At 39.3% G+C, this 23,236-nt stretch overlaps 1 protein-coding gene across 14 annotated transcripts in view; it reads left to right on the plus strand.

Annotated features, from left to right (window-relative positions):
* ablim2 (actin binding LIM protein family, member 2) overlaps positions 1-17,129 on the plus strand; it is a 76,290-nt gene extending 59,161 nt beyond the window's left edge. For 10 of the 14 annotated variants that reach the window (XM_026317171.1, XM_026317162.2, XM_026317180.1 and 7 more), the window contains 9 exons: positions 3,592-3,699; positions 5,557-5,610; positions 7,772-7,809; positions 8,017-8,125; positions 8,207-8,265; positions 10,091-10,151; positions 10,955-10,962; positions 11,083-11,163; positions 13,881-17,129. In XM_026317171.1, coding sequence (XP_026172956.1) covers positions 3,592-3,699; positions 5,557-5,610; positions 7,772-7,809; positions 8,017-8,125; positions 8,207-8,265; positions 10,091-10,151; positions 10,955-10,962; positions 11,083-11,163; positions 13,881-13,994 — 632 coding nt within the window. In that variant the 3' untranslated portion in view covers positions 13,995-17,129. Of the gene's footprint in view, positions 1-3,591; positions 3,700-5,556; positions 7,810-8,016; positions 8,126-8,206; positions 8,266-10,090; positions 10,152-10,954; positions 10,963-11,082; positions 11,164-13,880 lie in introns of those variants that run through there. The other 4 variants (XM_026317219.1, XM_026317252.1, XM_026317273.1 and 1 more) reach the window with 3 other exon arrangements.
* The last annotated feature ends 6,107 nt before the right edge of the window (positions 17,130-23,236 follow it).

Here is a 23,236-nt window from a genome sequence, read left to right on the forward strand (position 1 = left end):
GTTTCATCCTTCTGCTTGCCCTGTGTGTATGTGGACGTGATTCTTGTCGTGCATGGTTAACTTGGTGTAGACCTGAGTGTGACCCTGCTAACTTTGACATTATCTTTTAAAGGAAGGTTAATGGTGAATTCTTTTTTGTGCTTGTCTGTCCAGATTGTTGACCTGATTGTTTGCCTGCCTTTGGTCTAATAGACTCTGTTGTTGGAATGACCCTTTGTTCATCCCCTTGATGTTACTTGCTTTTGTCCTTTACGTGAATCTGGGAGAGTGCATGGTTTGTGTTTTGATGACTCATACAAGATGCTTTAAGGTTTGTAATCTGGGTGAGAAGACTCATTGGTGTAGTCTGTTGTTTTTGACAGAAGTACGTTATCAGTAAAAGCATTCCTAGTAACAAACTCCCCTGACCACAGTGATGATGAATATCGAAATCTTTTAACAGCTAGTCAAAGAGATAAGATATAGGGATGAGTCAGAATGCAAAACATACTGATATTGTGCAGCATCATTATCTAGACTACATTTGGCAGCTGTCTGCAAATGCTCTGTACATTATTCATTCATTAAAAATACACCATGACATAGTTTACAGAGAATTTATAGTTCATTACATTTTGAGTTTTATTTCCATGGGTATTATTTCAAAAATAACATTGTATTCACAAAATTCATTGCTGAGATCTCAGAACAGGGCAACATACTGTAGCTCAAAAGAGCTCAGGACAGTGGTGATTGTATAGGTTAGGTACATTTATTTGAAAAAGAAAATGAAGACAGTATGAAAAACTTTCCTCACTTAACACTGACCAACCTTAACTGAGTTTTGTGCCCTTATAACTGTACAATAAGGTGCAATCATTTATTTTTAAATAGCAGTTAATCAGGCTAAATTAATAAAACTTGTATGTAAAGAAAAAAATCAACTCAAATTTTCCTTCAGTGTGTTCTAGTTTATATGTCTGTTTTAGGCACCGAGGCATGTTAGCAATAACTGAGCAAAAGTTTTGTTTTAATAGACACAAACTTGATACTACTGTGGGAAAAAAAGATGTAAATGTAAAAACACTTCCTTGCATTAGTTTGCAGTATTTTTGTCATGATTATCGATTCAGCACCTGTGTTTTGTGTGTTAGCAACAAAGGCTAGTTTACTGACTGGGCGACAGGATCTGCTATGGGTTGAACAGTGTTTTTAAGAAACTGTTCATTACAGATGAAACATTTCTTTTTTTTTTACTGTGCATTTCATGTAAAATGACACACATGATAAAAATGGTTTCTACAACACCATCAAACTCAGAGACTCTTTTCCTGAGAAAGGGTGTTATTTTGATATAGCACAGAAACCTTTGGAACACATTTTTCCAGCAGATGTGTGCTTGGATCTTTGCTGTTTAAAACGTGGAGGTACAGAGGGAAGCAACATGAGCTGTATTTAACATTTTGCTCAGAAAATCACGAACACACAGTCTAGGGGTTTGGTGGTTTTTCTATGACAGGGTAGAGAGGTTGAGAGGGGATCTCCAATGGGGAAGAAGAAAGAGAGGAGGGGGAAGAGAGGAATGAAATGGCATGAGCAGGATGAGGTCTAATTTTGGGGTCTGGTTGCCAGTTACATGGCATGTAACACAATGCACCACTGACCTCATTAATGCCTTGGCAGTTCCTAACACATTGTGAAAGAGGGATACTTGTTTTCATGCAACAAACATGATTTACTGAGCTATTGAGTTCTCTCATTCAACTAACAGTGGTAGGCAGACTGATGCAACACTCAACATTTAAGCTATAGAAACATAGACTATTGATGGATATTTAAGAATGAATAATGCATGCTTTTTTATCTCCCAGATTCATTATTGACATTGAAACCATCATTTAAATCTTCTTAATGTGTTATTGTTTTTTGATTAATGAATACCTTCCACTTTTGGTCAAATGTGTAATATGTTCAGGTAAATTATAACACATGTCCTCCCAAATTCTCTTAGCTTCCTAGCTTAACTCCAGATGTTTGTATGGAGGATCTACCCCACATTTAACACTGCATTGACAGTATTCTGGTGTGTATTGTACAGTGTATGTGTGAGGGTGTGTGTGTGTGCGTGTGTGTGTGTGTGTGTTTATAGGCATGTGTGTGTGTGATTGTGTGTTAATGATGGAGATCACTCAGACCAGCACTTTGTGTGTGTGTCCATGATCTCATCCACTTGCATCCAGATTACTGCTGATGGTTCCTCTAAGTCTGGGGAGGAGAAGAGTGTTTGTTCTATCAGCTAACACTCTCTTGACACACACACTCACAGCCTCTCTTTCTTCCTCAAAGCTCTGGATGTACGGTAGAGTGTTTATTATTTTTGGCCTCAAGAGTGTCAGTGGCTCCATCACCCAGCCTGGTGATGATGTAAACCAATGGTGTGGATCCTAGTTGTGATAAAAATACACAACATACATGTTTATGTATATCACACGCTCACACAAACTGAACACAAAAACTTCTGAGTAACCATAGAGTCACACTGAAAACCATTATTGTTCCCTAACCTACAATGACATTTGAACTGAACCAAATTATATGTTTTGTGAGCTTGTATTGTCAACTGTTAAGTGATGAGAGCAAAGTCTCTCAGATCCATCCCTGATCTAGTATTGGTGCTAACAGGTTCAGTGCTACCACAGTTTCAAGAACATAGTACTTGTCTCTAAAGTGAAGTAGGAAGTAATTGCATACAATTTTAGGGCCTAAAAGCAGTTTTATAGTAAAATAGGAGAGCAGCCTCTCTCCAATAGCTGTCTCCTTGTTGTCTAACTTACACCTTCTGCAGCAGCAGGCCAGATATGTATATACATAAAGTCTAGCTAGGATTCAAGTTTGCAAGTTATGCACTTCAGTAGCTTTTGTGCATTATGGAAGGCAGTAGAAAACAGTTTGTACTAGAACAGCTGGACCACATCCCTTTCTCTTCTGACAAGAGGCAGAACACATCCTGGACATGTTGCCATCTGTCAAAGGACTGATGTAGGTGGATAACTTGCTGGCAAGTAATGGTCTATGAGCAAATACCTCGTAGAAAGCTTCTTTGTCTGAGGCAAGTGCCAGTCAGTCATCATCTTAAAGCCATATATTTTGGGTAAAAATGTATGAAATTGTAAATCCAAAAGGCCTTCTGTGAAGGGCTATATAGTTGTTGAGATATCTGGCATGGGTGCTCTGTAAATGTTTTCTTTTGGAGGTAGATTCTAAATGGTGTTGATGGGGAAAAGATGATTTGGGCTAAGGGACAACAATGCACAACATTATCTATAATAAAGTGATAGTATTCCAGATTTTGTGGGATGATTCTTGTGTCTCATTACTTAACAGGGCAGTAGACCATTAGGATCTGCTACCAAAAATTCTGTATGTTCTACAGTAAATGGCTGGGTCATCAAGTCACCTGCATCATTACAATAATGACAGCTTCATATTTGAGCTTTATCAGTATGCTTAGCATAATGACGCTTTCCCCCTCAATGCCCTTTGTTTTCTCCCAAACCCTTTCCATTTTGCCTTTCATATCCAATTCCCACCCACCTCCGTCCCCAACTGGAGGTAGTGAAAGTGGTCGGAGTACCCCCAGTTTATCCACCTATTCTGATGGCAAATCCCCCTCATCTACTTCTACATACGTGGCTGCTCCTCGGCATTTCCACATACCAGGTAGGCCATAACCGCTTGGCTCTCAACTTTTACTTTTTCCTACAGCTTTACATATTCTGTACTGCCATTAGTGACTTACAGGGTAAACTACAAAATCATTACAAATTACAAAAATAATTGGTTTTGTTACTGCTAAGTTAACTCTTATAATCTTTTGTAAAAATGTAACTATTATATGACATGATGGTAAATGATAATGATTTGCTACCAAACTTTATGTTGGCTCACCAGCTAATACTTTACCATCAACCTGAAAAGCATTGTTCCACTGACATCCTGGGGTTGAAAGTTTTAAGTTGTATCTCCCAACAGCATTGCTGTAACACTACACTTCCAGATCACTGCACCAACGTTAAAGCTTCAGCCACTGAAGGGCAACTAATGTAAGATTTACAGCTAGTCTCAAGCTACTGAAGGAATTTATGTTTAACAAAACACAAAGTTATACTTAGCCTTGTGAACATATAAACGTTTTTCTCAATAATTTATTTATAGAATTTATTTATGTCTTCCAAGAGATATTCAGCAAACCATCTTAATTGAAAAATACCACAGGTGAATCATACCAGACAGAAATAAAGAAGTACTTTTTACATGATTCAAAATTTGAAGAGCTGTGTGCTCTGGTTTTGCTCTCTGTAGACCTCAATCATCAAAGCAGGCCAAGGCTACAGTGCCTTTTGCTGCATTTGTAGTCACACAGCTTTCTTAAAAGATTAGTTCAAAAAAGTCTGAGTACTACTATGGACTATTATGAATACAAGCGTGTATGTACAAGAGATTCTGTGAATGCCAGGGGTTCTCACAAGTCAGTTTGTGCCACTTAAGATTGAATCTGTTTGTATAAGTGGCACTTGTATAAGGCCTAGTGTACTTGCATTGTATTTTATAGTATTCTTTTTTTCCCATTGTCCCTAATGTTTGCTAATTGTAATGCAATCATCCGATACAACAACAACCTGTTGAGTGCATCATTTAGAATTTCTTTTACAGCGCATTTGAACAGGAGTTCAACATGTATCCTTCATCACTTTCAGGCCTTCACTGAGGAGAATATATTTGATCCAACATATTGTTCCCATTGACTATTGCACTGTCATTCATGCAGAATTTTTAAAAAAACAAACCCTCCCATTGCTGGAAGCAAGTGGAAAAAACAGCCAACAGTTTTCTGCTTAATGGCTTTCATAGTCAGTGTCCTTATTGCTTTTACTGTATATGGATATTGTTTCAGATGCTGGCAGGCACTGAAACAAGCCAGAGAAATTACCCACATATGCTGTTTTATTGTGAGTCATGTTTCTGTTGGGGCTTCATGTGTGGCAGTTGCTGCTAAGCATCTCTGTTAGAGGCCTGTCATGAGCTATGGATACTAAGATTGATTAGATCAGACTTAGGGAAAAAGCATACCCTCCCTGTTACCTCCACAGTTGTGATGTTTAGGTTATTAATTTAAGCACCCTTTTTCAGTGCTTTAATTTGAACTTCTTTAAAGACCTAATGTGGATAGACTATTTGATGCCTGGGGATCACATGCCATATTACTTTTTGAGTATCACTGAATTGTTTTGCATCAAATAACCTCCCATTCCCTTTTACCAAGACCAATTAATTTAAATATTTTTAATATATTGCATGAATAATGGAAAAATGGTGATGATTCTGATGTGCAATAATAAAAATGACAAATGTGTTGAATCAAACTATGCTGCGCCCCCTTTTGCTTCTTCAAAATATCTCATCCCCCTAACTGCTAACTCATGCTTCTTTTTCTCCATTCTCTCTCTTTCTTTCTCTCCCTCCCTCCCATGTTGGCTTCTTCCATTTTCTTTCTTCTGCACTTGTTCCCATCTTCAGAGACTACGGTCAAAGATAATATCTATAGAAAACCCCCCATCTACAAACAGCATGGTACAGTCCACTTCCTGTTTAACACTTTTCTCTGGTCTGGTCTCTGCACGATGTGTTGCATGTCGCCTGTCAGTCATCTCGTCATCACTTCTCCTTCCTTTTCTCTAAGGCCTGCACTCAACTAGTAGACTCCATGGATCTACATGCATAGGGCTTGTGTAAGAGTACTGCACCCATTCTGTGTTATCAAATCAACTTAGTAGACAAGCAGAATCTATCAAGGTTGACTATTTGGATGGTGGGCAATGTTATGACAAAATGAGGAGAAAAAACATTTTTCAAAGAAATGTGTTGATGAACCCATGACCCTGCTCTGAGAGAAGTTCTCCTTCACAAACTGAAGCTACACTACAGCTGATGTTATGAGCCCAACTCTGCATCACGACCAAATTTACTACTGTGCTAAAACATGCTTTAGTCTGTGTTGTTGACTTTTTACTCAGATGAAATACTGTACATTCTGAGAAAGCTAGTTTGAGTGATACACCTATGACTCTGAAGGCTCACCAAACACAAAAAATAATAAACAGTCAGTGCAGTAACCCTGGGAACAGTAGTCATACTGGGAAATTCTGTGCATGCAGTTTACATCAGGCTGCTCAATCTATGAATCCAGTACCTTCATAATCCTATCGCAACTCTATAGGCCTTAGCTGCACTAGATCAAATACAGCTGCTTTACTTCTCTCTACAGATTGAAGTATTCAAATGTGCTTCATCTTTATATCAGCTGTCAAATACAAGTGACCTCACTGATCAGGATATAACCAGACAGATGCTGCACATGTTCAACCCCTAACAAGTAGTGCAACAGCAGGAGTAGACATTTAAAATGAACTGATCTTTGATCAGGGTCTAGAGTCTAGAGAGAACATTGCTCACACTGACCGTTAACTAACTTAATGTTTGAATAGAAAGTCTACATAATTGGTTTTCACCCATTATAATAACATTGCCCCAAATTTAAAAATTTCTAATTTGACACTAATAATCTAACCCATTTGGGACTGACGATGATTGGGATTGGGGCCCTTGGGTGTTAATTTGCTCACCTGGTTTATGCATGTCCGCACTCATCTCACCAGCTCATTTGTTGGTTTTGATGGTGATTTTATGATTGTGTTCACTGTGAATGGTTGGGTACATGAATCACTGTGTATAGTGGCATTAGTGTTTTGTACCACTGCTTCAATCACCTTGTGTCTCCCCTGATTGTGTCTAAATGATGGTGTATTGTTCTCACTGTAGTTACCTTCAAGGTACAGTATATGTGCACATAATAGTCACTTGAAAGACACTGATATAAAAGTTCTTATCAATCCTATCACACAAGGAAAAATATATCAAATATGACAAGTAAATCAGCTGCATATGGCGTATTCCTACAGATTTATGATCTGGCTGTCAGCTCTTCACTGTAGACATTTAGACAGATATGAAGTCACCGACAAAGCATCTTACAAAAATAAATAAAAAATAAGTAAAAAACAATCAAAGCAATAGAAACTCTACACTTACTTTCAAGTCAAGATTTCTTTCTAAATAATTTACCCATGGAAAGGTGACATAGCTTGTGAATAGATTACACTTGGCAATTGGGAATTTGGCTTAGTGGTCTTGTTATCTGATACATCATAGGAGGGTTGTCACCTAAGTTATTTGAATACCAATGTGCTTATGCTCGTGGTAGTGAGTGATTATACTGTATGTGTTAAGCAATGTCTGAAAAGAAAGTGAATGTAGTTTGTAATCTGAGTTCTTCTATGGTTAGTTCATAATGTCCAGTTATTTCATATGTACTCATCTCAAACACAATAGTGGGCATAAGTTAAAGTATATAGGTATTTAAAGTATATAATGTACACGTGTACCTGGCCAGCCTTTGGAACAAAATTGCACTGAATTTAAGCAGCTCATTTCTTTATTGACCATTGGCTCAAACTGCCAATATGTAAAGTCTTGTTGATACAAATGTTAGTGGTTGCTATCCACCCCATTTTACTGGCCACTTATGCAGTGCCTGTAGATGTTGTCTGCAGCTGATAATGTCATGGCTCTGGGGTGCTTTACAGTAGAGTTAATAGAGCGGTAGAGTGGGGCTGAGAGGCAGATGATCCTGCACATTAACTGTGACATCCTGTAATATGTGACTGTTTTACAGCTTCTAGAACCTCTTGGCAGGATGGGGAGGATAGTAAGGTGGGTCAGTGTATATTTGTGTCTTTATCTGTCTATATCTGTTTCATTTCAAGTCATTTTCTTAAGCTTTACTGTACATCCATTTACTAATTCACTAAATCACACTTTGCCATCATCCATCCTGTCTTTCCATCTTTCTGTCTGTCTCTCTCTGGATCTCTCTCTCTCTGTGTGTGTGTGTGTGTGTGTGTGTGTGTGTGTGTGTAGAGGACCAGTTGGATGATCTTGAAGAGTGAGATTGATGGACAGATGGGTCCAGAAGACCTTGACCCCCGCAAGTCCACTTGCAGTCTGCCCACTGACACCTCTCAGCCTAGTGAGTAGCCACTGAAAAGCTGAGGCTGGACTGAGTTAAATATCGTACATCATATCAAAAATCAACTTTTATTCTCTGTAGATTTCCCCTACAATAAGTCTGCATCTTTACCAGGATATGGAAGGAATGGCATTTACAAGGTGAGCGGTCAGATGCATAAACACATTTGTTTGTTCAAAACAATGTCTGGTGCTTAGTGTAACTTTATGTAATTATTTTTTTAAACACTATATAAAGTTTGAAATGTTCAACACTGAGCATCCCAGTGCTGCTGTCATAATAGGCATAGAGCAACACAATAGTTGAAACTGAGCCACTGTCAGATGTCTTGCTTTGTAGACACATTTTGATGAACAATGTGCTCACAAATACAGTTATTTTGTTTGGTTACATTTGAACCACAAGTGTGAACTGCGTCAACTTGAAGGCTGTTTACAGTGGACAGACAGTTTGTGTAATACTTTTATTGTTTGCATTTTGCCTAAAACAAAGTGTATTATATTACACCTGACACAGAGATATGTACTGTGTGTTTCTGCTAAGCAAACAAGATAGATTGGTTAATTTTGATTTTAAAAGTGTCCTTTGTTCATCTTCTGTTCTGGCCAGGAATGTTGTGCACAAAACCTTGGCAAGGCTCAAGCCACAGCAGGGGTGCACTTGATTTTTGTTGGCTGTCCTACTGAGAACCTTTAGCATGTGAGACTCAGGAAAGTCACTCGTAAAGGGAAATGGGGTGCACCCCACACATTAGAGGGCCTTTAAATCTTGCTTCTACCACTTCCAGTAATCCAAAAGGCCTTAGTCCTCATGTGTCCCCCACAAAGCCTCCCACTCTCTGCTAATCAGCAAAGGAAGTTTCAAAGTAGCATTTAGGACCATTTAAAAGTTTTAAAATAAAGGAATCAACCTCCCAAAGGGGTCCTCTCACAGTGTTGGTATCCAGTTACACACGTGTCAGTCAGTACCATTCACTCCACAGGCAGCGCTCCAGTTTGTTATGAGGACACTGGGGGTATTTAGTCTATCATGAACTGATGGGATATTACTGTTCTCCCTCTGTTTATTGGTAGATAGAGGACAGACAGGCAAAACACGACAGAGAAGGAAATGAAAGCTCAGGAGTCACAACAGATTCATGGCCCCTGTGTATTGAACCATTTCTCACTTGCTGACATTACTGTTGGGTGTTGCTGACATGGTGGATTTACTGTGTTGAAAGACGAATAAAAGGTGATGGATTTTTTTAAATGTGCAGCTATGTCATACTGACATTATGCTGTACAGGGCCTTTTCATGTAGACACATATACAGAATGACACAATGTTCAGCCTTGAAATAAAATGTTTTTTCTGCTACGATATGCAGATAATAATTACCACCAGCCATGGTAGCTGCTCTGGCACAGTGGTGCTATCATCAACATGCCATCCTACTCATAATATTTAGTATGTAATGTTTAATCTTTTACTATTTCAGGTGTATTGGCATGCTAACATTTGCTTAATAGACACAAAGGACAGTCAAACACAGCAACAGCCCACACACCCAGAGACTTAGAGGCTAAAGGAGCAATTGTGATTTGAGATTTGAAATACAAAATTATATCCAAGCTAATGCTCAAATCTTAGTGGTACTATTCAGAGTGTTTTCAAATCAACCCTCATGTCATATTGGTTTATTGGTGAACAAACAACAAATGTTTTCTAACATGATTGCTTCCATTTCCCTTTTTAGTCTCTCCAAACCTAAGTGATGTAAGCTCACTATCAGAAGAATGTGTCACACTCGCTTGCTATTGGTCATCGTAAAAGAATTTGAGCAAATCAAAGGCAAAAAACAGAGAGTAAAAGGCTTTCAGATCATCTGTAGCTTTGATAAAGACCAGCAATCTTCTTGGCAACATGAAGCAGGACATCTGAATAACGGTCTAATGTGTGTCTGTTTATGTGTGTGTTCCTGCAGGCTGCCGGGATGGTCGAGGATGATGTGGACCCAGACTCGCAGAGCTGGGGAGGCATAAGAGGTGAGAATAAAAATGAACTTAAAACTGTTTGTATCTCTTCTTGGGTTATAATGTTACTGACTGTTTTTTTAGTTTTTACCAACATGGTACTTTGTAGTCCAAAGTTAACTTCAGTGGTGTAGTTTACACACAGCTTTGTTCTTTTACCTTTTTAATCAAAGTACTTGATTCTTTCTAACATGGTTGCTTATTGTTTGTGCTGATGATTCAAATTAGAGAGTTTGACATCCATCCAAGCTTTGGATGTTAGCTAAGGTTAGTCATCTAATGTTATTTGACAACAAAACTCCTCCCACTTCATAGCTCTCTTGCACCAAAAATCCAATCACCCATAAAAGGACCTTTCCCTTCAGACATTAGCATCAGCTAAAATTTAGGCTCACATGGTCTTTCCTCTATATCAGATCTTAAGTCTCTAATTATAGTGAGACCAGGCATGCAGAGCCCTGCAGCTCTGGCTCCACATCAGTGACTGGAGGTAACAGCGTAGGGAGGTGATGTCATTTTTCCAGCTGCAGAATTATTGCTTTGTGTTTACAAGTGTGTGTGCAGTCCTGGCTGTATCTAAGGTGAAGAGTGAGTTGATACGATGCCAACCTCATAACTGCATATGCATGTGTCTGTGTGCACACAGAGCAACCGTTTATAATGCTTTTTGACACCTTTGAAACCCAATATTATTGAAAGATTTGGATCCAGGGTCAGGCTCTATTATGGTAGTTTTCATTACAGCCCTGCAATTCAAATAAAATCTCATTGTTCCACCAGATTAATTCTCTTTCTCTTTCTCTTTTCCCCTTCAGAGTACAAGGTAAGAGTTAGTTAATACTTTATATATATGCTTTAATATTCTTGGCAGCTTGGTTTGGCCATTGGATTAAAATTGTATTCCTTAATCCATCTTCCACAATGCTTACTTTGTATGTGCCAGGTCTACCCTTATGAAATGCTGGCAGTGACACATAGAGTGAAAGTGAAGCTTCCCAGAGATGTAGATCGCACCAGACTGGAGGTAAGCTCTAATCTGCTCTGTCATTTCCCGTCTTCTAGCCACAGGTCATTAAAAATGGAGAGTGAAACTGTGGCTTCAGGAATGAAGTCAGAATTGTCCATTTTGGGCCATGCAGCCAGACAGATAAGCCAGGTAGGATTAAAGTATCAGCCATAGTTTAGAGAAGCGCCATCTCTAATTGTGAGGGGATAAATGATTACAACCATCATGTTCTTTTAGGAGTGTATACACATCATATGGCCAAAAGTATGTGGACTGCTTTTTCTTTCAATTAGGTCTGTTTTTGCAGGGCTGTAATGAAGTGTGTTTGGGCTGTACCATCTCGTATGTTGTAGATCATTTGAAGCATACCGAAACCTTTTGGTTTTTAGGGGAAATCTTGGAAACAGATTCAGGAACAAGCCGCGCACAGGGCCCTGACCTCAACTCATTCAAACACCTGTGGGTGATGAAGCCTGGCTAATATTCAGCTCGACTTCACTAATATACCTACGGCTGAATAAGAGCAAATCCCTGCAGCCATCTTAAAAAAATCTGAAGGTGAAGCTGAAGGTGTTAGAGAAGCACATTAAAGGTCATAGTTTTGGAATATGGTCTTCAGCAGTCACACTTTGTTGTGATGTTCAGTTGTCCACAGACTTTTGGCCAGATGGTCTAGTTTGCGGCAATAAAACTTGAAGTTAAAGTGAAATATAAAATGAAGTCAGTAAGTCAGTGTGGGATTTCATAGTGTTACTGGCTCTTGCCCTGGGTCACAGCAAGTTTAACCCACAAGTATGTCTTATAATAAAAAAATCAATATAATTGGATCTAAGGTGCTGTAATAACTTATTCCCTGCAGTTGTGTTTCTCTTACACTATTCATTTACAGATTCAGAAGTTTCATTTCCTTAGTGCAGCTGAAAACAGGGAATGTTTTAGTTACCAAAGTAACCCATGTAAAAACTAAATTGTGGTTAGTCTTTTTTTTTTTTTCAACAACACCCCTAAAAATAGTCAAACCTTCAGCAGCGCAAACACAACAGTTCCCTGTGAGCCTTTGGGTTATGGCATTATTGTCCCAGCAGGAGTCAGACCGTCAGACACTGATGTGTTATTGATATAAGAGATTCCCTCTGTGGTTGGGAGCGTGTGACTGGAGTCATATTGTCATTAGTGTGAATATGTGCATGTCTGGGAGGAAAGGTCTGACCTTCATTTGGCCCACCAGTGTTCCTACTCCTTGACCCCAAAATGCTGCTGGTTTACCCAGACTAATCAGCACTAACTCATAGCAAGACTCAAACTCACGCACATGTTCTCACGAGGTTATACAACCAAGCATGATTTTCTTTTGAGTCACGCAAAAATATTAGCAGCATCAGGGAACTATTTTTTTAGATGGGGTGCTGGATTTTTCCAGGGGTGTTTTACACATTGGACAGAGTGACATTTCAGTGCTGATCATCACAAGTTTGATTTCACAATATTAAAAACATTGGGCTTTAGTGCCGGCTAGCCGCAGCTGCCCCAGTGCCACTCCATATCAACTATTGAATTATAGGATGTCAACATTCCATGCATTTAATGCGAGCTAGCTGGACTCCAGGCGGCGATTTAGTATAATATTATAATAATACTAGGCCATATTATTCATTTAGTAAGGACAGTCCATTTTAAATATAAAGGTCAGCTAAATATGAGCTTAGATCCTTTTTCATCCATTTGTGTGGGAAAGGGGGGGTGTGGCTGGAAGGATGCTGGCAGTGACGCTGCACGGGTCAGTTTGCTTCCAACATTTATAGCCAGTATGCGTTTGTGTGCCCTGTGATGGAATATTTAAAGGAATAGTTCGAAATTTTTGGAAACATTTTTGGTTCAGGTGTGTTTCAGAAAATATTACAGTAATGTGGTAAGAATTTTAGGTTTCAGGATCTAAAGAAAAGGATGAAATGTATTCCTGAACACTACACTGAGTAATAAATTTTAAAATAAAACTATAACTAAAATTAAAGGGATCTAGATGTTGCCATAACTCCACTTTCCTCACTCTGTTGGTTGGCATGGAAACCAGGTGACGCAGCATAAACCTGCCTCTAATTTACTATAACTGTGCACAACTGTTGAGCACAGTCTAGCCAAAATTTGACAATAAAGCTGCTTATGCTTTTGTTCTCAGTCTAAATCAATACCATGCATGTTTTTGTTCCATAGTATATTTTTGACATTTACAGAGGAGTTAGTGAGTGTTTGCAGTAAGAGCCAAAGCTGGGTTTGGATAACCGTTCACTCTGGATGAACGTCTGAGGCACTGGAATGAATCTGATGTGTTAAACCTCAATACAGAAGGCAATGTAATGCCTGCTTATGTCGGGAACACAAACATGAACTTAGGACTGGATAAATGTTTTATGAGTCCAGTCTTAGGGTATAAAACTGCTACTGATTTACTGCATTAGAAAAACCAAACTGGCCTACAGGCAGAAATTATAGTATTGGTTCAGGTAAAAGTTTTAATCAATTCAGCCAAGGAGCCACATGTTCCTGTGAGTCAGTTCAGCATGAAGGTCCATCAGCCTAAACCCCAGTGAAAAGTGATTTCTGCTTTCTCCTCTTTTAACTGGTTGTACAAACAACTTATATTAACTTTCTGAGGAAAGGCTTTTTCAATTCTGTATAACATTGGTGTTTGTGCTAAGCAACCATATTGTTTCTTTGGCTGTGTTTTGCTTCTTCAGAGACACCTATCTCCTGAGGACTTCCGGCAGGTTTTCGGTATGACCCTGGAGCAGTTTGACCGCCTGGCCCTCTGGAAGAAGAATGACCTGAAGAAGGCAGCACACCTTTTTTAGACAAAAAAAAAATGCTCCAAACAACATCTCAACAAGCATCCATCCTGTCAGGAAGGAAGCAGAAAAGAAAAAAAGGAAACCCATTTGAAATACCCATATATGCACCACCACAATACCCCTACTGTCCACCTGTGAAACGCCTTGCCATCTGCCTGTAACGCCACAGAGAGGCGCTCTGTGCAGGAACATTCTCTCAATGTTAAGGCAGCACCTATCGCTTAAAATCGCTTTTTGTATGCCCTGTGGTCCCAACATTTGACTGACAACCTTACAGAAGAGGATGAGGAGCTGCGTTTGCATGGCCTGTGTTTATGCTCCTCACCTCCCATATGGTTTCTGTATCCTCCTTGTTCCTGCCCATCCCGGCGCTTTATACACCCTGGCAGATAGATCAGCTTTTTCTAATTCTCATGCAAACTCTCCTCCAGGTTTCTGTGGTTCTGACTGGTTTATGTGCGCCTTCTTCCACTCTGTCAGTCTTGACTTATTCTCCTGTTTTTATCTCAACATTTTCACCTGCAGATAGTTTTTTCACCATGCAAGGGTTCATCATCTCATCTGTCTCTACATATCATTGCTGCTTTGCCTTTTCTCTCTCGCTGTCTCTCCATCATTTTGAGCTATTCTTCCTACAATGAATGACTGTTACATTGCCAAGCAAGTTTATTTTTAACACCCCAGCCATTATTCTAGGACAGCAGAAAAACTGCAGACTTTGACAAACTCACTGTTAAAGCATGTAAAGGCCAAAGACAGGGATAAGAAACTATACTTCAGCTTATCTTATCTTTAACTTAACTTTGAAAATGAACTTTACTGTAAGGTTTTGCTTTTCCATTTTCCATGTTATTTTCAGTCAGAGAAGCTAACTGGCTGGGAGGATTTGATATGCGTGCCCTGATACGTTTGAATGCTGTTTCATATCTTACATACGGCTCTTGTAAACCAGGACAGATTGGGAGAGCCAGGGCAGGATAAGGGCCACCACATCACAGTGAATACCAGACAGAGGGAGGAATAAAGAAGGGTTGAAAACATACACTACAGAAAGTTTCCGGGTGCACAAAGGTGGCAGACATGCAGCATAGAGTGACATAAAAAACAAAAACAAATGAAATTATTTTTATAAGCTATTTTTGACTTCTGGAAAGGATCATTACACCAATCATCAGACAGAGCTGAGAGAGATCAGCCCATGCAGATTTTGTTAAGCTTCACCGACCTGCAGCAGCACTTAAGCAGAACAAGTAAGGTCTTGCTTGATTTAAAACTCAATACTATAACTGTGTTATATCTTCTCAGATAAAGATTTAACTTTGTATGTTGTTTGAAAGCATTTTTACATACAGCAAAAAGCTACACATCTAAGCTGTCCATCAGCTTTGCTTGATTTTCTGGACTATAAATTGATCTCGCTCAACTAACATACTGTAAAATGTATGTGAAGATATACTGGACATATACCAGTTATATTTGTCTGTATACAAGCCATGGTGTGTATCTCTTCAGGCCTGCATGAGGATGAGGAAATGGGGTTTGTCCACTAACCTCACATTAGAAATGTACGAAAACATTATCATCTATATGTTTTGTGAGACTGATTTTCTTTCTGGTTAAACTATATCAATTGAAATGCCCAGCTCAGCTTCTTACATTAGTTTGTGTTAGGTGATTTTTTTAACTGTAAAGTTGAGAACGGAACTTTATTTTGAAATTTTAAGGGTGTGGAATGAATACCATCACTGAAACAAGACAAACATATCAAATTTTAAGTTTAAACCGAGTGTCATATCAAATTTGTGCTCCTGTAAGTAACACACTAACTGTTGCATAAAGTGTTATGTCTTCTTTATAATATCCATCTGCTATTAAAGTGCTTGATCCAAAATACTGGTCACTATGGAGTTTCTCAAATGAATGTCAAAAACTTCAGTAACAGTGTGTAACATTCACAGCAGCTATGTGGATGTTTTTAAGCTATCAGGGAGCTTTATCATTGTCAAATTGTTCCAGTAATGGTTCATCAGATAAGTCACTCTGTGCTTACTAAAGTGCTTACTTCTCTTTCTGTACTGCAGGCATCCAGTAGCTACTTTAACAAACCTTCTGTGCTCTGTCCAGTTTGCAGCTATTAGTGAGATTATTTATACAGTAAACGTTCTGCCTGACACAAAGTCTGACCTGTTTCCAACAACCAAGAGTTTTGAACATGTTTAAATTTGTCAGCTGAAAATCTGCAACACTAATGTGGAGTTTTACTGCAGGTAAAGACTAGTTATGTGAAATGCTGAGTCAATAAAAACTCAATGTGACTTTAAAATTCCCACTAGATTCAGCAAATACCACATTCTGCCACCCCCTGTCTTTCAAATTGGACTGGGTTCTACTTGCAGGTTCAGCCTCTCATAGTCTGACTAGTTAAAACATCAAAGAATAATGCACCTTTCTCGTTTGCTGCATCACACTCGGCTGCCTTGGTATCAGGGATTACTGACATGCAGGAACAGTTGTCCAAAAAGACCTGAGCACTAGTTTCCCACTGCCCATGAAGTCTGCTGTGTGAATGCAGCAGTAAGGCTTCATCGGAACAGACTGTGGAGTTGAAGCCCAAATGGGCTGCACTACAGAAGCAGAGACCTTTCTTCTCTTTAGTCAACAGACCTCTGACCCAGAGAAAACACACAGGAGACCGTCACACATTGCTCAGAGCCTGTGGTGTAAGATTCACATTGAGAGAAAATATTTATCCCCACTGTTAGCAGTTTTTGTGTTCTCTACATAATCGCCAAGGACACAGCGCAGAGCTTCCACTCTGAATATAGGCCTTCATGAAAACAGAGTGCATGCTGAAATGAAAATATATCTCATTGTCAAAGAATGAATGTCAGATGTCACATAACCAGTTTAATGAAAGTTATGTTGTTGTTTTTTTTTGTGCTTGTTTTATGGTCTAACTCTGGATCAATTTTTGTAATTATTTGGCATTCAGTTAAAGTCAAATCACAGTGTGTGTGAAAATGAAATCAGAGGGCTAATGGATGGTGGTTTGTTATTGCTGAATGTCTTTGTCTGAATTGTTTCTTAGTGGGCTTTGTTGCTAAAAGATGTCCATCTTGTAATAAATGTTGAATCCAATTCAGTGTTGGCTCTTTATGTGATATATTGTTGTTACAGACGGCTGATGAGAACATTGTTACTGGATTCTTTTAAAAATAATTATGAGAAAATTAAAATAGAGTTAAAAACACAAAGACAGAAATGAAAGCCCTATATTTGCTGTAGTATTTTCAGTATGATGTTTTCTTAATTCTAGTTGTTTCTATTTTGTCATAACATCCACTCTGGTCCTCAAAAGAAAGAAACCCATTAATATTGAATGTTTTGTCTAAATAAATCTAACCCAGATGTAATGCGATTTTATTGCATTCATTACACAATGAACACCAAGAAACCTTGAGATGAATGTGTCAGGACACTGCTAAGAGTTATACACACAGGACCTGCGTGCAAAGCTGTTCAAAATAACATGAATTAAAGGTTAACGCCAGCACACATATGCCAGGCCAAGTAGAACAATGGTTTTATCCACTGTGGATCTGATTGTTTATTTGTAAGGACACACAATCACAAAATTAAATATCTATATTTATATCAACATATGTCTATAGATATATACATACATACTGTATACAAATAATGTAGATAGATAGATAGATAGATAGATAGATAGATAGATAGATAGATAGATAGATAGATAGATAGACAACCAAATATGGCATTTTATTTATTGAATTCCTTTATAATCATTACAGGAAAGCTGCCTGCTGCTTGTATGTCTTAACATTTTATTTCCTGTCTCACTGAGCTGGCCCACGTGGCTGTAATCAACACAAGACCCGCCTCCTGCGACACGGCTCACGATTGGCCGCATCTGCTGTCGGTCATTGCCTGGCTGTTTGACAGGCGTCGCCGCCCTGCCTCTATTGTCACCGGTCCGAGAGAATATTTATTTATTTTCAGCAGGGAAAAGGAGAAGAACGACAAAGGTGAGCTGCTTTTTGTTTCTGTTCATTCATCAGCACAGGCCACTAGCTGGCTCCTTGAAGTTAGCGTGGTCTGCTGTCTTGGTGTGGACAGCGTGAGACCGGGTTCATTCAGGTGAAGTGGTGGAGGAGGATGTGTTTCTCTTCAAATGTAACAAATGATGAATAATCCTGTTCTCGGGCTTTTGTGGCCATTGCTAAAATGGTTTACGGCCAACTTTGTGTAGTTTGGTATTGGTAATTAACTCATTCAGAGCATTATCGTATATTTTAAGTTGATGTTATCGCGTCATTTCTATTATTTGTTATATTATCCGCATCCTAATGATTGTACTAAGTTCACAGGGCTGTTTATAGAACATGCACATACTGTACACGCATCTGATTCAAAACAGTGTTATATTATATTTATTATACATATTATATTTCTGAGTACAGGCACAAGTCAGTGTGTTGTGAACGGGAGTATAAAGGGCTACAAAGGACCATGTGGCAGGAGAGGAGAGGACAGGAGGAAGCGTAGGAGGACGGGAGGGAAGTGATTAATTAGCAGGCTCAGGGAGTGGGATGCCCCGGGCTGGAGGCTGCTCCCAGCATCAGCAGCCCTGCCGAGGGAGGAGGGGGAGGAGAAGGGAGACCAGCTGGGAGCCTGGATCTCCATCAGTTCTCTGTCCTCTGACCTCCAGACAAGGTCTTTACAGAGGAGACAGAGGAAAATGGAGATAGTTTTAAAGACAGATGATTCATTTGACTTGATTTTATTTTAACTTTAAAAAACACATGTAAAATAATATGACCCAAAAAATCCTAAGCATTATTAAAGTTGATATGTTGGGCTCAGGCAGATATCAATACAGTATGTTGAAATAAATAAATAGATGTATTTGTGAGTTTAAACATGTTGGGAAGGATTGCCATGTCTTTGAAGCAGAGTCACATGCATCATCTGATCTGGCAACCCCCTCCATTTACAATTTAATGCAACAGACTAAGGATGGATGAGGGCGTTCCAGCAGCTCAGTGATGTGGGACAAATCCAATTAATCAAATACAATAGAAAAGCCAGACAGACAAAACATGAGACTAGGAATAATTAGGCTGGAAGTGTTGATAGGATAAAAAAATCAACTGGCATTGTAATTACCTTCGGATTATTAGGCGTTAGTCATGTGTTTAAATATGATTTAAGCCAGGCTATCCATCTGCATTTACACCAGGTTAAAATGATAAAATTCTATTGAGCACACCTCAAATTAGATTTTCCAACCAAACTTGAGCACACTGAGGTAATGTTTACACTGCTGTGAAAGGACTCCACACACACACTGAAGACCAGCCTTAGATAAATTCCAAACATTCAGTGCTAGTTTTCAGTTTTTGATGGTGTTATGTACATATTGGGGTCATACTGTAGAAGTACTGAGGTTTTATATGCCAGCACTACAGATTACAGTCTCAGTCATTTCTGAGTGCTGATTTGTTTGTGGACTGTCTTTGTACAGTTGCCTCCACTCCTCTTACCTTGGCTGGCCTGGCTATGTCCTGAATTTGAATTCCAGTAAGTTTTTATATTTCTAAAGCCTATTGTCTTTTATTTTTACCTTTTGTTCCTTGCACATATGTGTGTGTCTGTGTGCCTGAGGCTTGGTATTTCCTCATTTGCCTGAAACACAGTGGTTATGTGACAATTGACAATAGCAGGCAGTCAAATTGTATACATCCTGCTGGTTTCTTAGAGAGGATGCAGCTCTGGGCCAAGCCTGTGACCAGCGTAATGGAGCGGGGAGCCTGATGGTAAACATGAGGGGCTCAGATTGAGGGTCAACAGACATGTTTGCAGTTTATGAAAAGAAGTTAAGAATAGTAAAGAACAGACCAAAGTATTTGTCGTGTCATGTAGGACAACAGGATATGTGTCCTTAAAATGAACTATGTGAGCCCTCCACCTGGGTAGAATATGAATATTTTATCAAAATGAAATGTTTCCTCACTGTGTATTTATTTCCATTTAAACACATAGACTGTGACTGCTTTACATAAGCTTTGAGTTTTCTGAGCAGCTGGCTCCATTATCCCAGCCCTGTCAATACTATTTGTCCTGCTGATGACATCATCATTATTGGACATCTGTGTCCTGTGTGTGTGTGTGTGTGTGTGTGTATTGGTGTGATTTGAGATTTGATACACAGGGCCCCCTCTCAGTATGGATTCAGTCTTACTCCTCCTGTTACCAGCATTACAAATGCAGCCTTCAGGTTCTGCTGGAAATATGGTAATTATGACTTACATCATCCAGAAAGAGGGCTTTTTCTATGATACTCAAGTTGTCCCATTGAGGTGTTATGTTAAAAGTTGCAATTTAACTAACTGAGCATTTCTGCTTTCACTCCATATGTGACTTTTAGCTGACTCCCTTCTGGCAATTCTCACTATAGTTTCCCTCTGTCCTCCCTTTTGTTTCTTTCTTTTGTCTCTCTTTTCTTTCTCTCTCTCTCTGTCTCTTCTGGCTTCACCACTCCCTCCTTAGTAGTACTATCCCCACTGTGCCTTGCTTTAGGGCAACATTTCCAGTCTGCTGCTTGTCTCCAGTGAATAGCTCTCTCTCTCTTATTGTCTTCAGAGCTTGCTCTACCCTCTGAGGTCCAGGTGTTGGCCCCATAACCGGGAGAGAAAATGATAAAACCTTTGGTATTTCCACACTAAAATGTGTGTGCATGCACATACAACACAGAAAAAAAGGTTTTATCATTTTCTCTCTTTGCACTGACCTTTCATTTTATAGGTGTTTTATTGTGCCTTGTACATAATATATGTGTTTAAACCTTTTTCTTTCACTATTACCTGCATCGGTGGGTGTGTTAATGTGCATCTGTCCATTAATTTCTACAAGTTGGTGCCTCTCATTCTCCTCAGCAATATGATATTATTGTTTTTGTGTGTTGTGGGAATTTCTGTGGCTGCCACAAAGTGCTGACAAATCTATAATTTCATTTAGAAATAAAAATAACATTGTTAAAAGTAAATTGCACAGCTCCAAGGGAGTGATATTGGACACATACAGTAGTTTGCCTGTCATCCACTGTGTTGTCTGCTGCTGACACTAAATCTGAAAATCTGAGACGTGAAATCTGTGTTTCTTTTTGGAAATAGTTGTTGTCAGTGATGTGTCTTGGCATTTGTTTCATGGAAGAAACCAGCTCTAACAAGTTCAATGCATACAGTCATAAGACATAACATGCTGTTGTAATATTTATCTGACCCCTGATCAATGCAGCCACTGAAGAACTGGTGTGGGTGAAGTAATATTCATCTGTGTGGGGGCGTGGTGAGTGAGAGCTCATAAAGAGCAAGATTCTTGTATGGAGACTCTGAGCACAGCACTTATACTGCAGCTGGACATGTTCTGTCTAGCAAAGTCAGCACTGAACCATGCTCTATTTGCTTGTCTTTGTTTTTGTACCTGTGCTGTTTGGACCAGTCAGAGCTGGATCATCATCTGTTTAATGGACAGTCCTACTGCAAAGTTCCTCACCATTCACTGTGCTCCCCTGTAGGAGCAGGTGAGTTTCTTTCTGAATCTTTCTTGTTGATAGTAAGACATTAAAACTCAGGAACATGTGTGTTTTGAACTGAGAAGAGCTCAATGAACACATCTCTTCCTCTCTACTTCACCCTGGCCCAATCCCTGCTTTCTGCCTGTCAGTACTTGTGAGGAGACAGAGACAAAACGCATGATTGCAGTGCCTGTATTATGAAGCTGAGATGCTGAATGTCAAGTTGGGACACGGCTGGCATCTGCAGCTTAAAACAAATGTGTTTGGAGGGTTCAGCCTCTGTCAATACAAGTTCAGCAAGTCATCATTACCTTTCTTCACCTCATGCTCTGCATTCTTGCAGAGATTTCTCCTGGACTTGTGTACCAAAACATTAACATCTCTATATTTGACAAGCAGTGACGCAAACTGTTAAATGAAAGAACTACACTACACACTACAATACACATATTTCTCTTGTAAAATAACAGTAATTGGTTTAACCTTGGGGCAGCACAGTGGCTGAGTGGTTAGCACTGTTGCCTCCCACAGTCCAAAAACATGTATGTCAGGTTGATTGGTGACTCTAAATTGCCCATAGGAGTGAGTGTGAGTGTGTGAGGTTGTTTGTCTCTATGTGGCCCCGTGATGGACTGGTGACCTGTCCAGGGTGGACCCCTGCCTTTCACCCAGAGAGAGCTGGGATAGACTCCAGCAGATCCCTGTGACCCTAAATAGGAAAACATGGGTATAGATTGGATGGATGCAACTTTGACAGGATGTTACATGTTCATGTAGGATCTGCTCATAGTAAGAAGAAAATAGAGAAAACACATCAGGTTTCCATGACCTTCAATATTTAACTAATATTTCATAATCTGCAACAGTAGTGTCCAGTTTGAATGATAAACTGTTACCACTTAAAAGTATCATAACTGTTAAGTTTGAGGACAGACCTTGAAGTGTTTTTCTGTGGACTGAAGATGTTTGTGCTTAGTTTTGAGAAACAGCAGGAGTTGTCCAAGGAGGAAGTTTACAGGGAAACTGAAACAACAAGCTGTCAGCAGAGCTGTAGCTTTCCTGTCCTCAAACAGCTCACCGACACCTCAGCGTAAGTGCTGTCTGAGTCAGGATGGCTGTGTTTTGGATGTGTATGTGTGTGTTCTCTTTGTTGACTACACCTCAGCTCATCACAACTTTAATATACTCACATATTTTTTTTTTTTAAATGCCTTTTAAAGAACACACACACACATATCTTCATATAGTTTTATAACCCCAGGCTCTACACTTTCCTCCAGCCCTTATTTGCTCCCTCAGGCAACAAGAACATGATAGAACGAGAACCTGAAAGCCGGTGACTTGGGAATGAAAAGCATGTCAAAAGATGAGTAAGGAGAAACCAACAAAAAAGTGAGCCTTTGTAATTCAATCATCTGTTAGGCTGATTTTTTTTTATAAGGTTGGAGTATGTTGGCACTTGCCTCTTGCAGGACAAAAACACTGAAAGTGTTTAGAGAGATACAAAATTGTGTTACAAGGTTTCAAAATGGTGCTAAATGGCTGTGTGTGTTCTTCAATGAACTGCGCTGTCCCGACCCAAGACTTGGGTTTCCTTCTGACAGAATTCTGAGGATAATTAGTCAATCTAGAGGTATGAAACTGT

This window comes from Mastacembelus armatus, chromosome 18 (assembly GCF_900324485.2).
Source record: "Mastacembelus armatus chromosome 18, fMasArm1.2, whole genome shotgun sequence".
Lineage (NCBI taxonomy): Eukaryota > Metazoa > Chordata > Actinopteri > Synbranchiformes > Mastacembelidae > Mastacembelus > Mastacembelus armatus.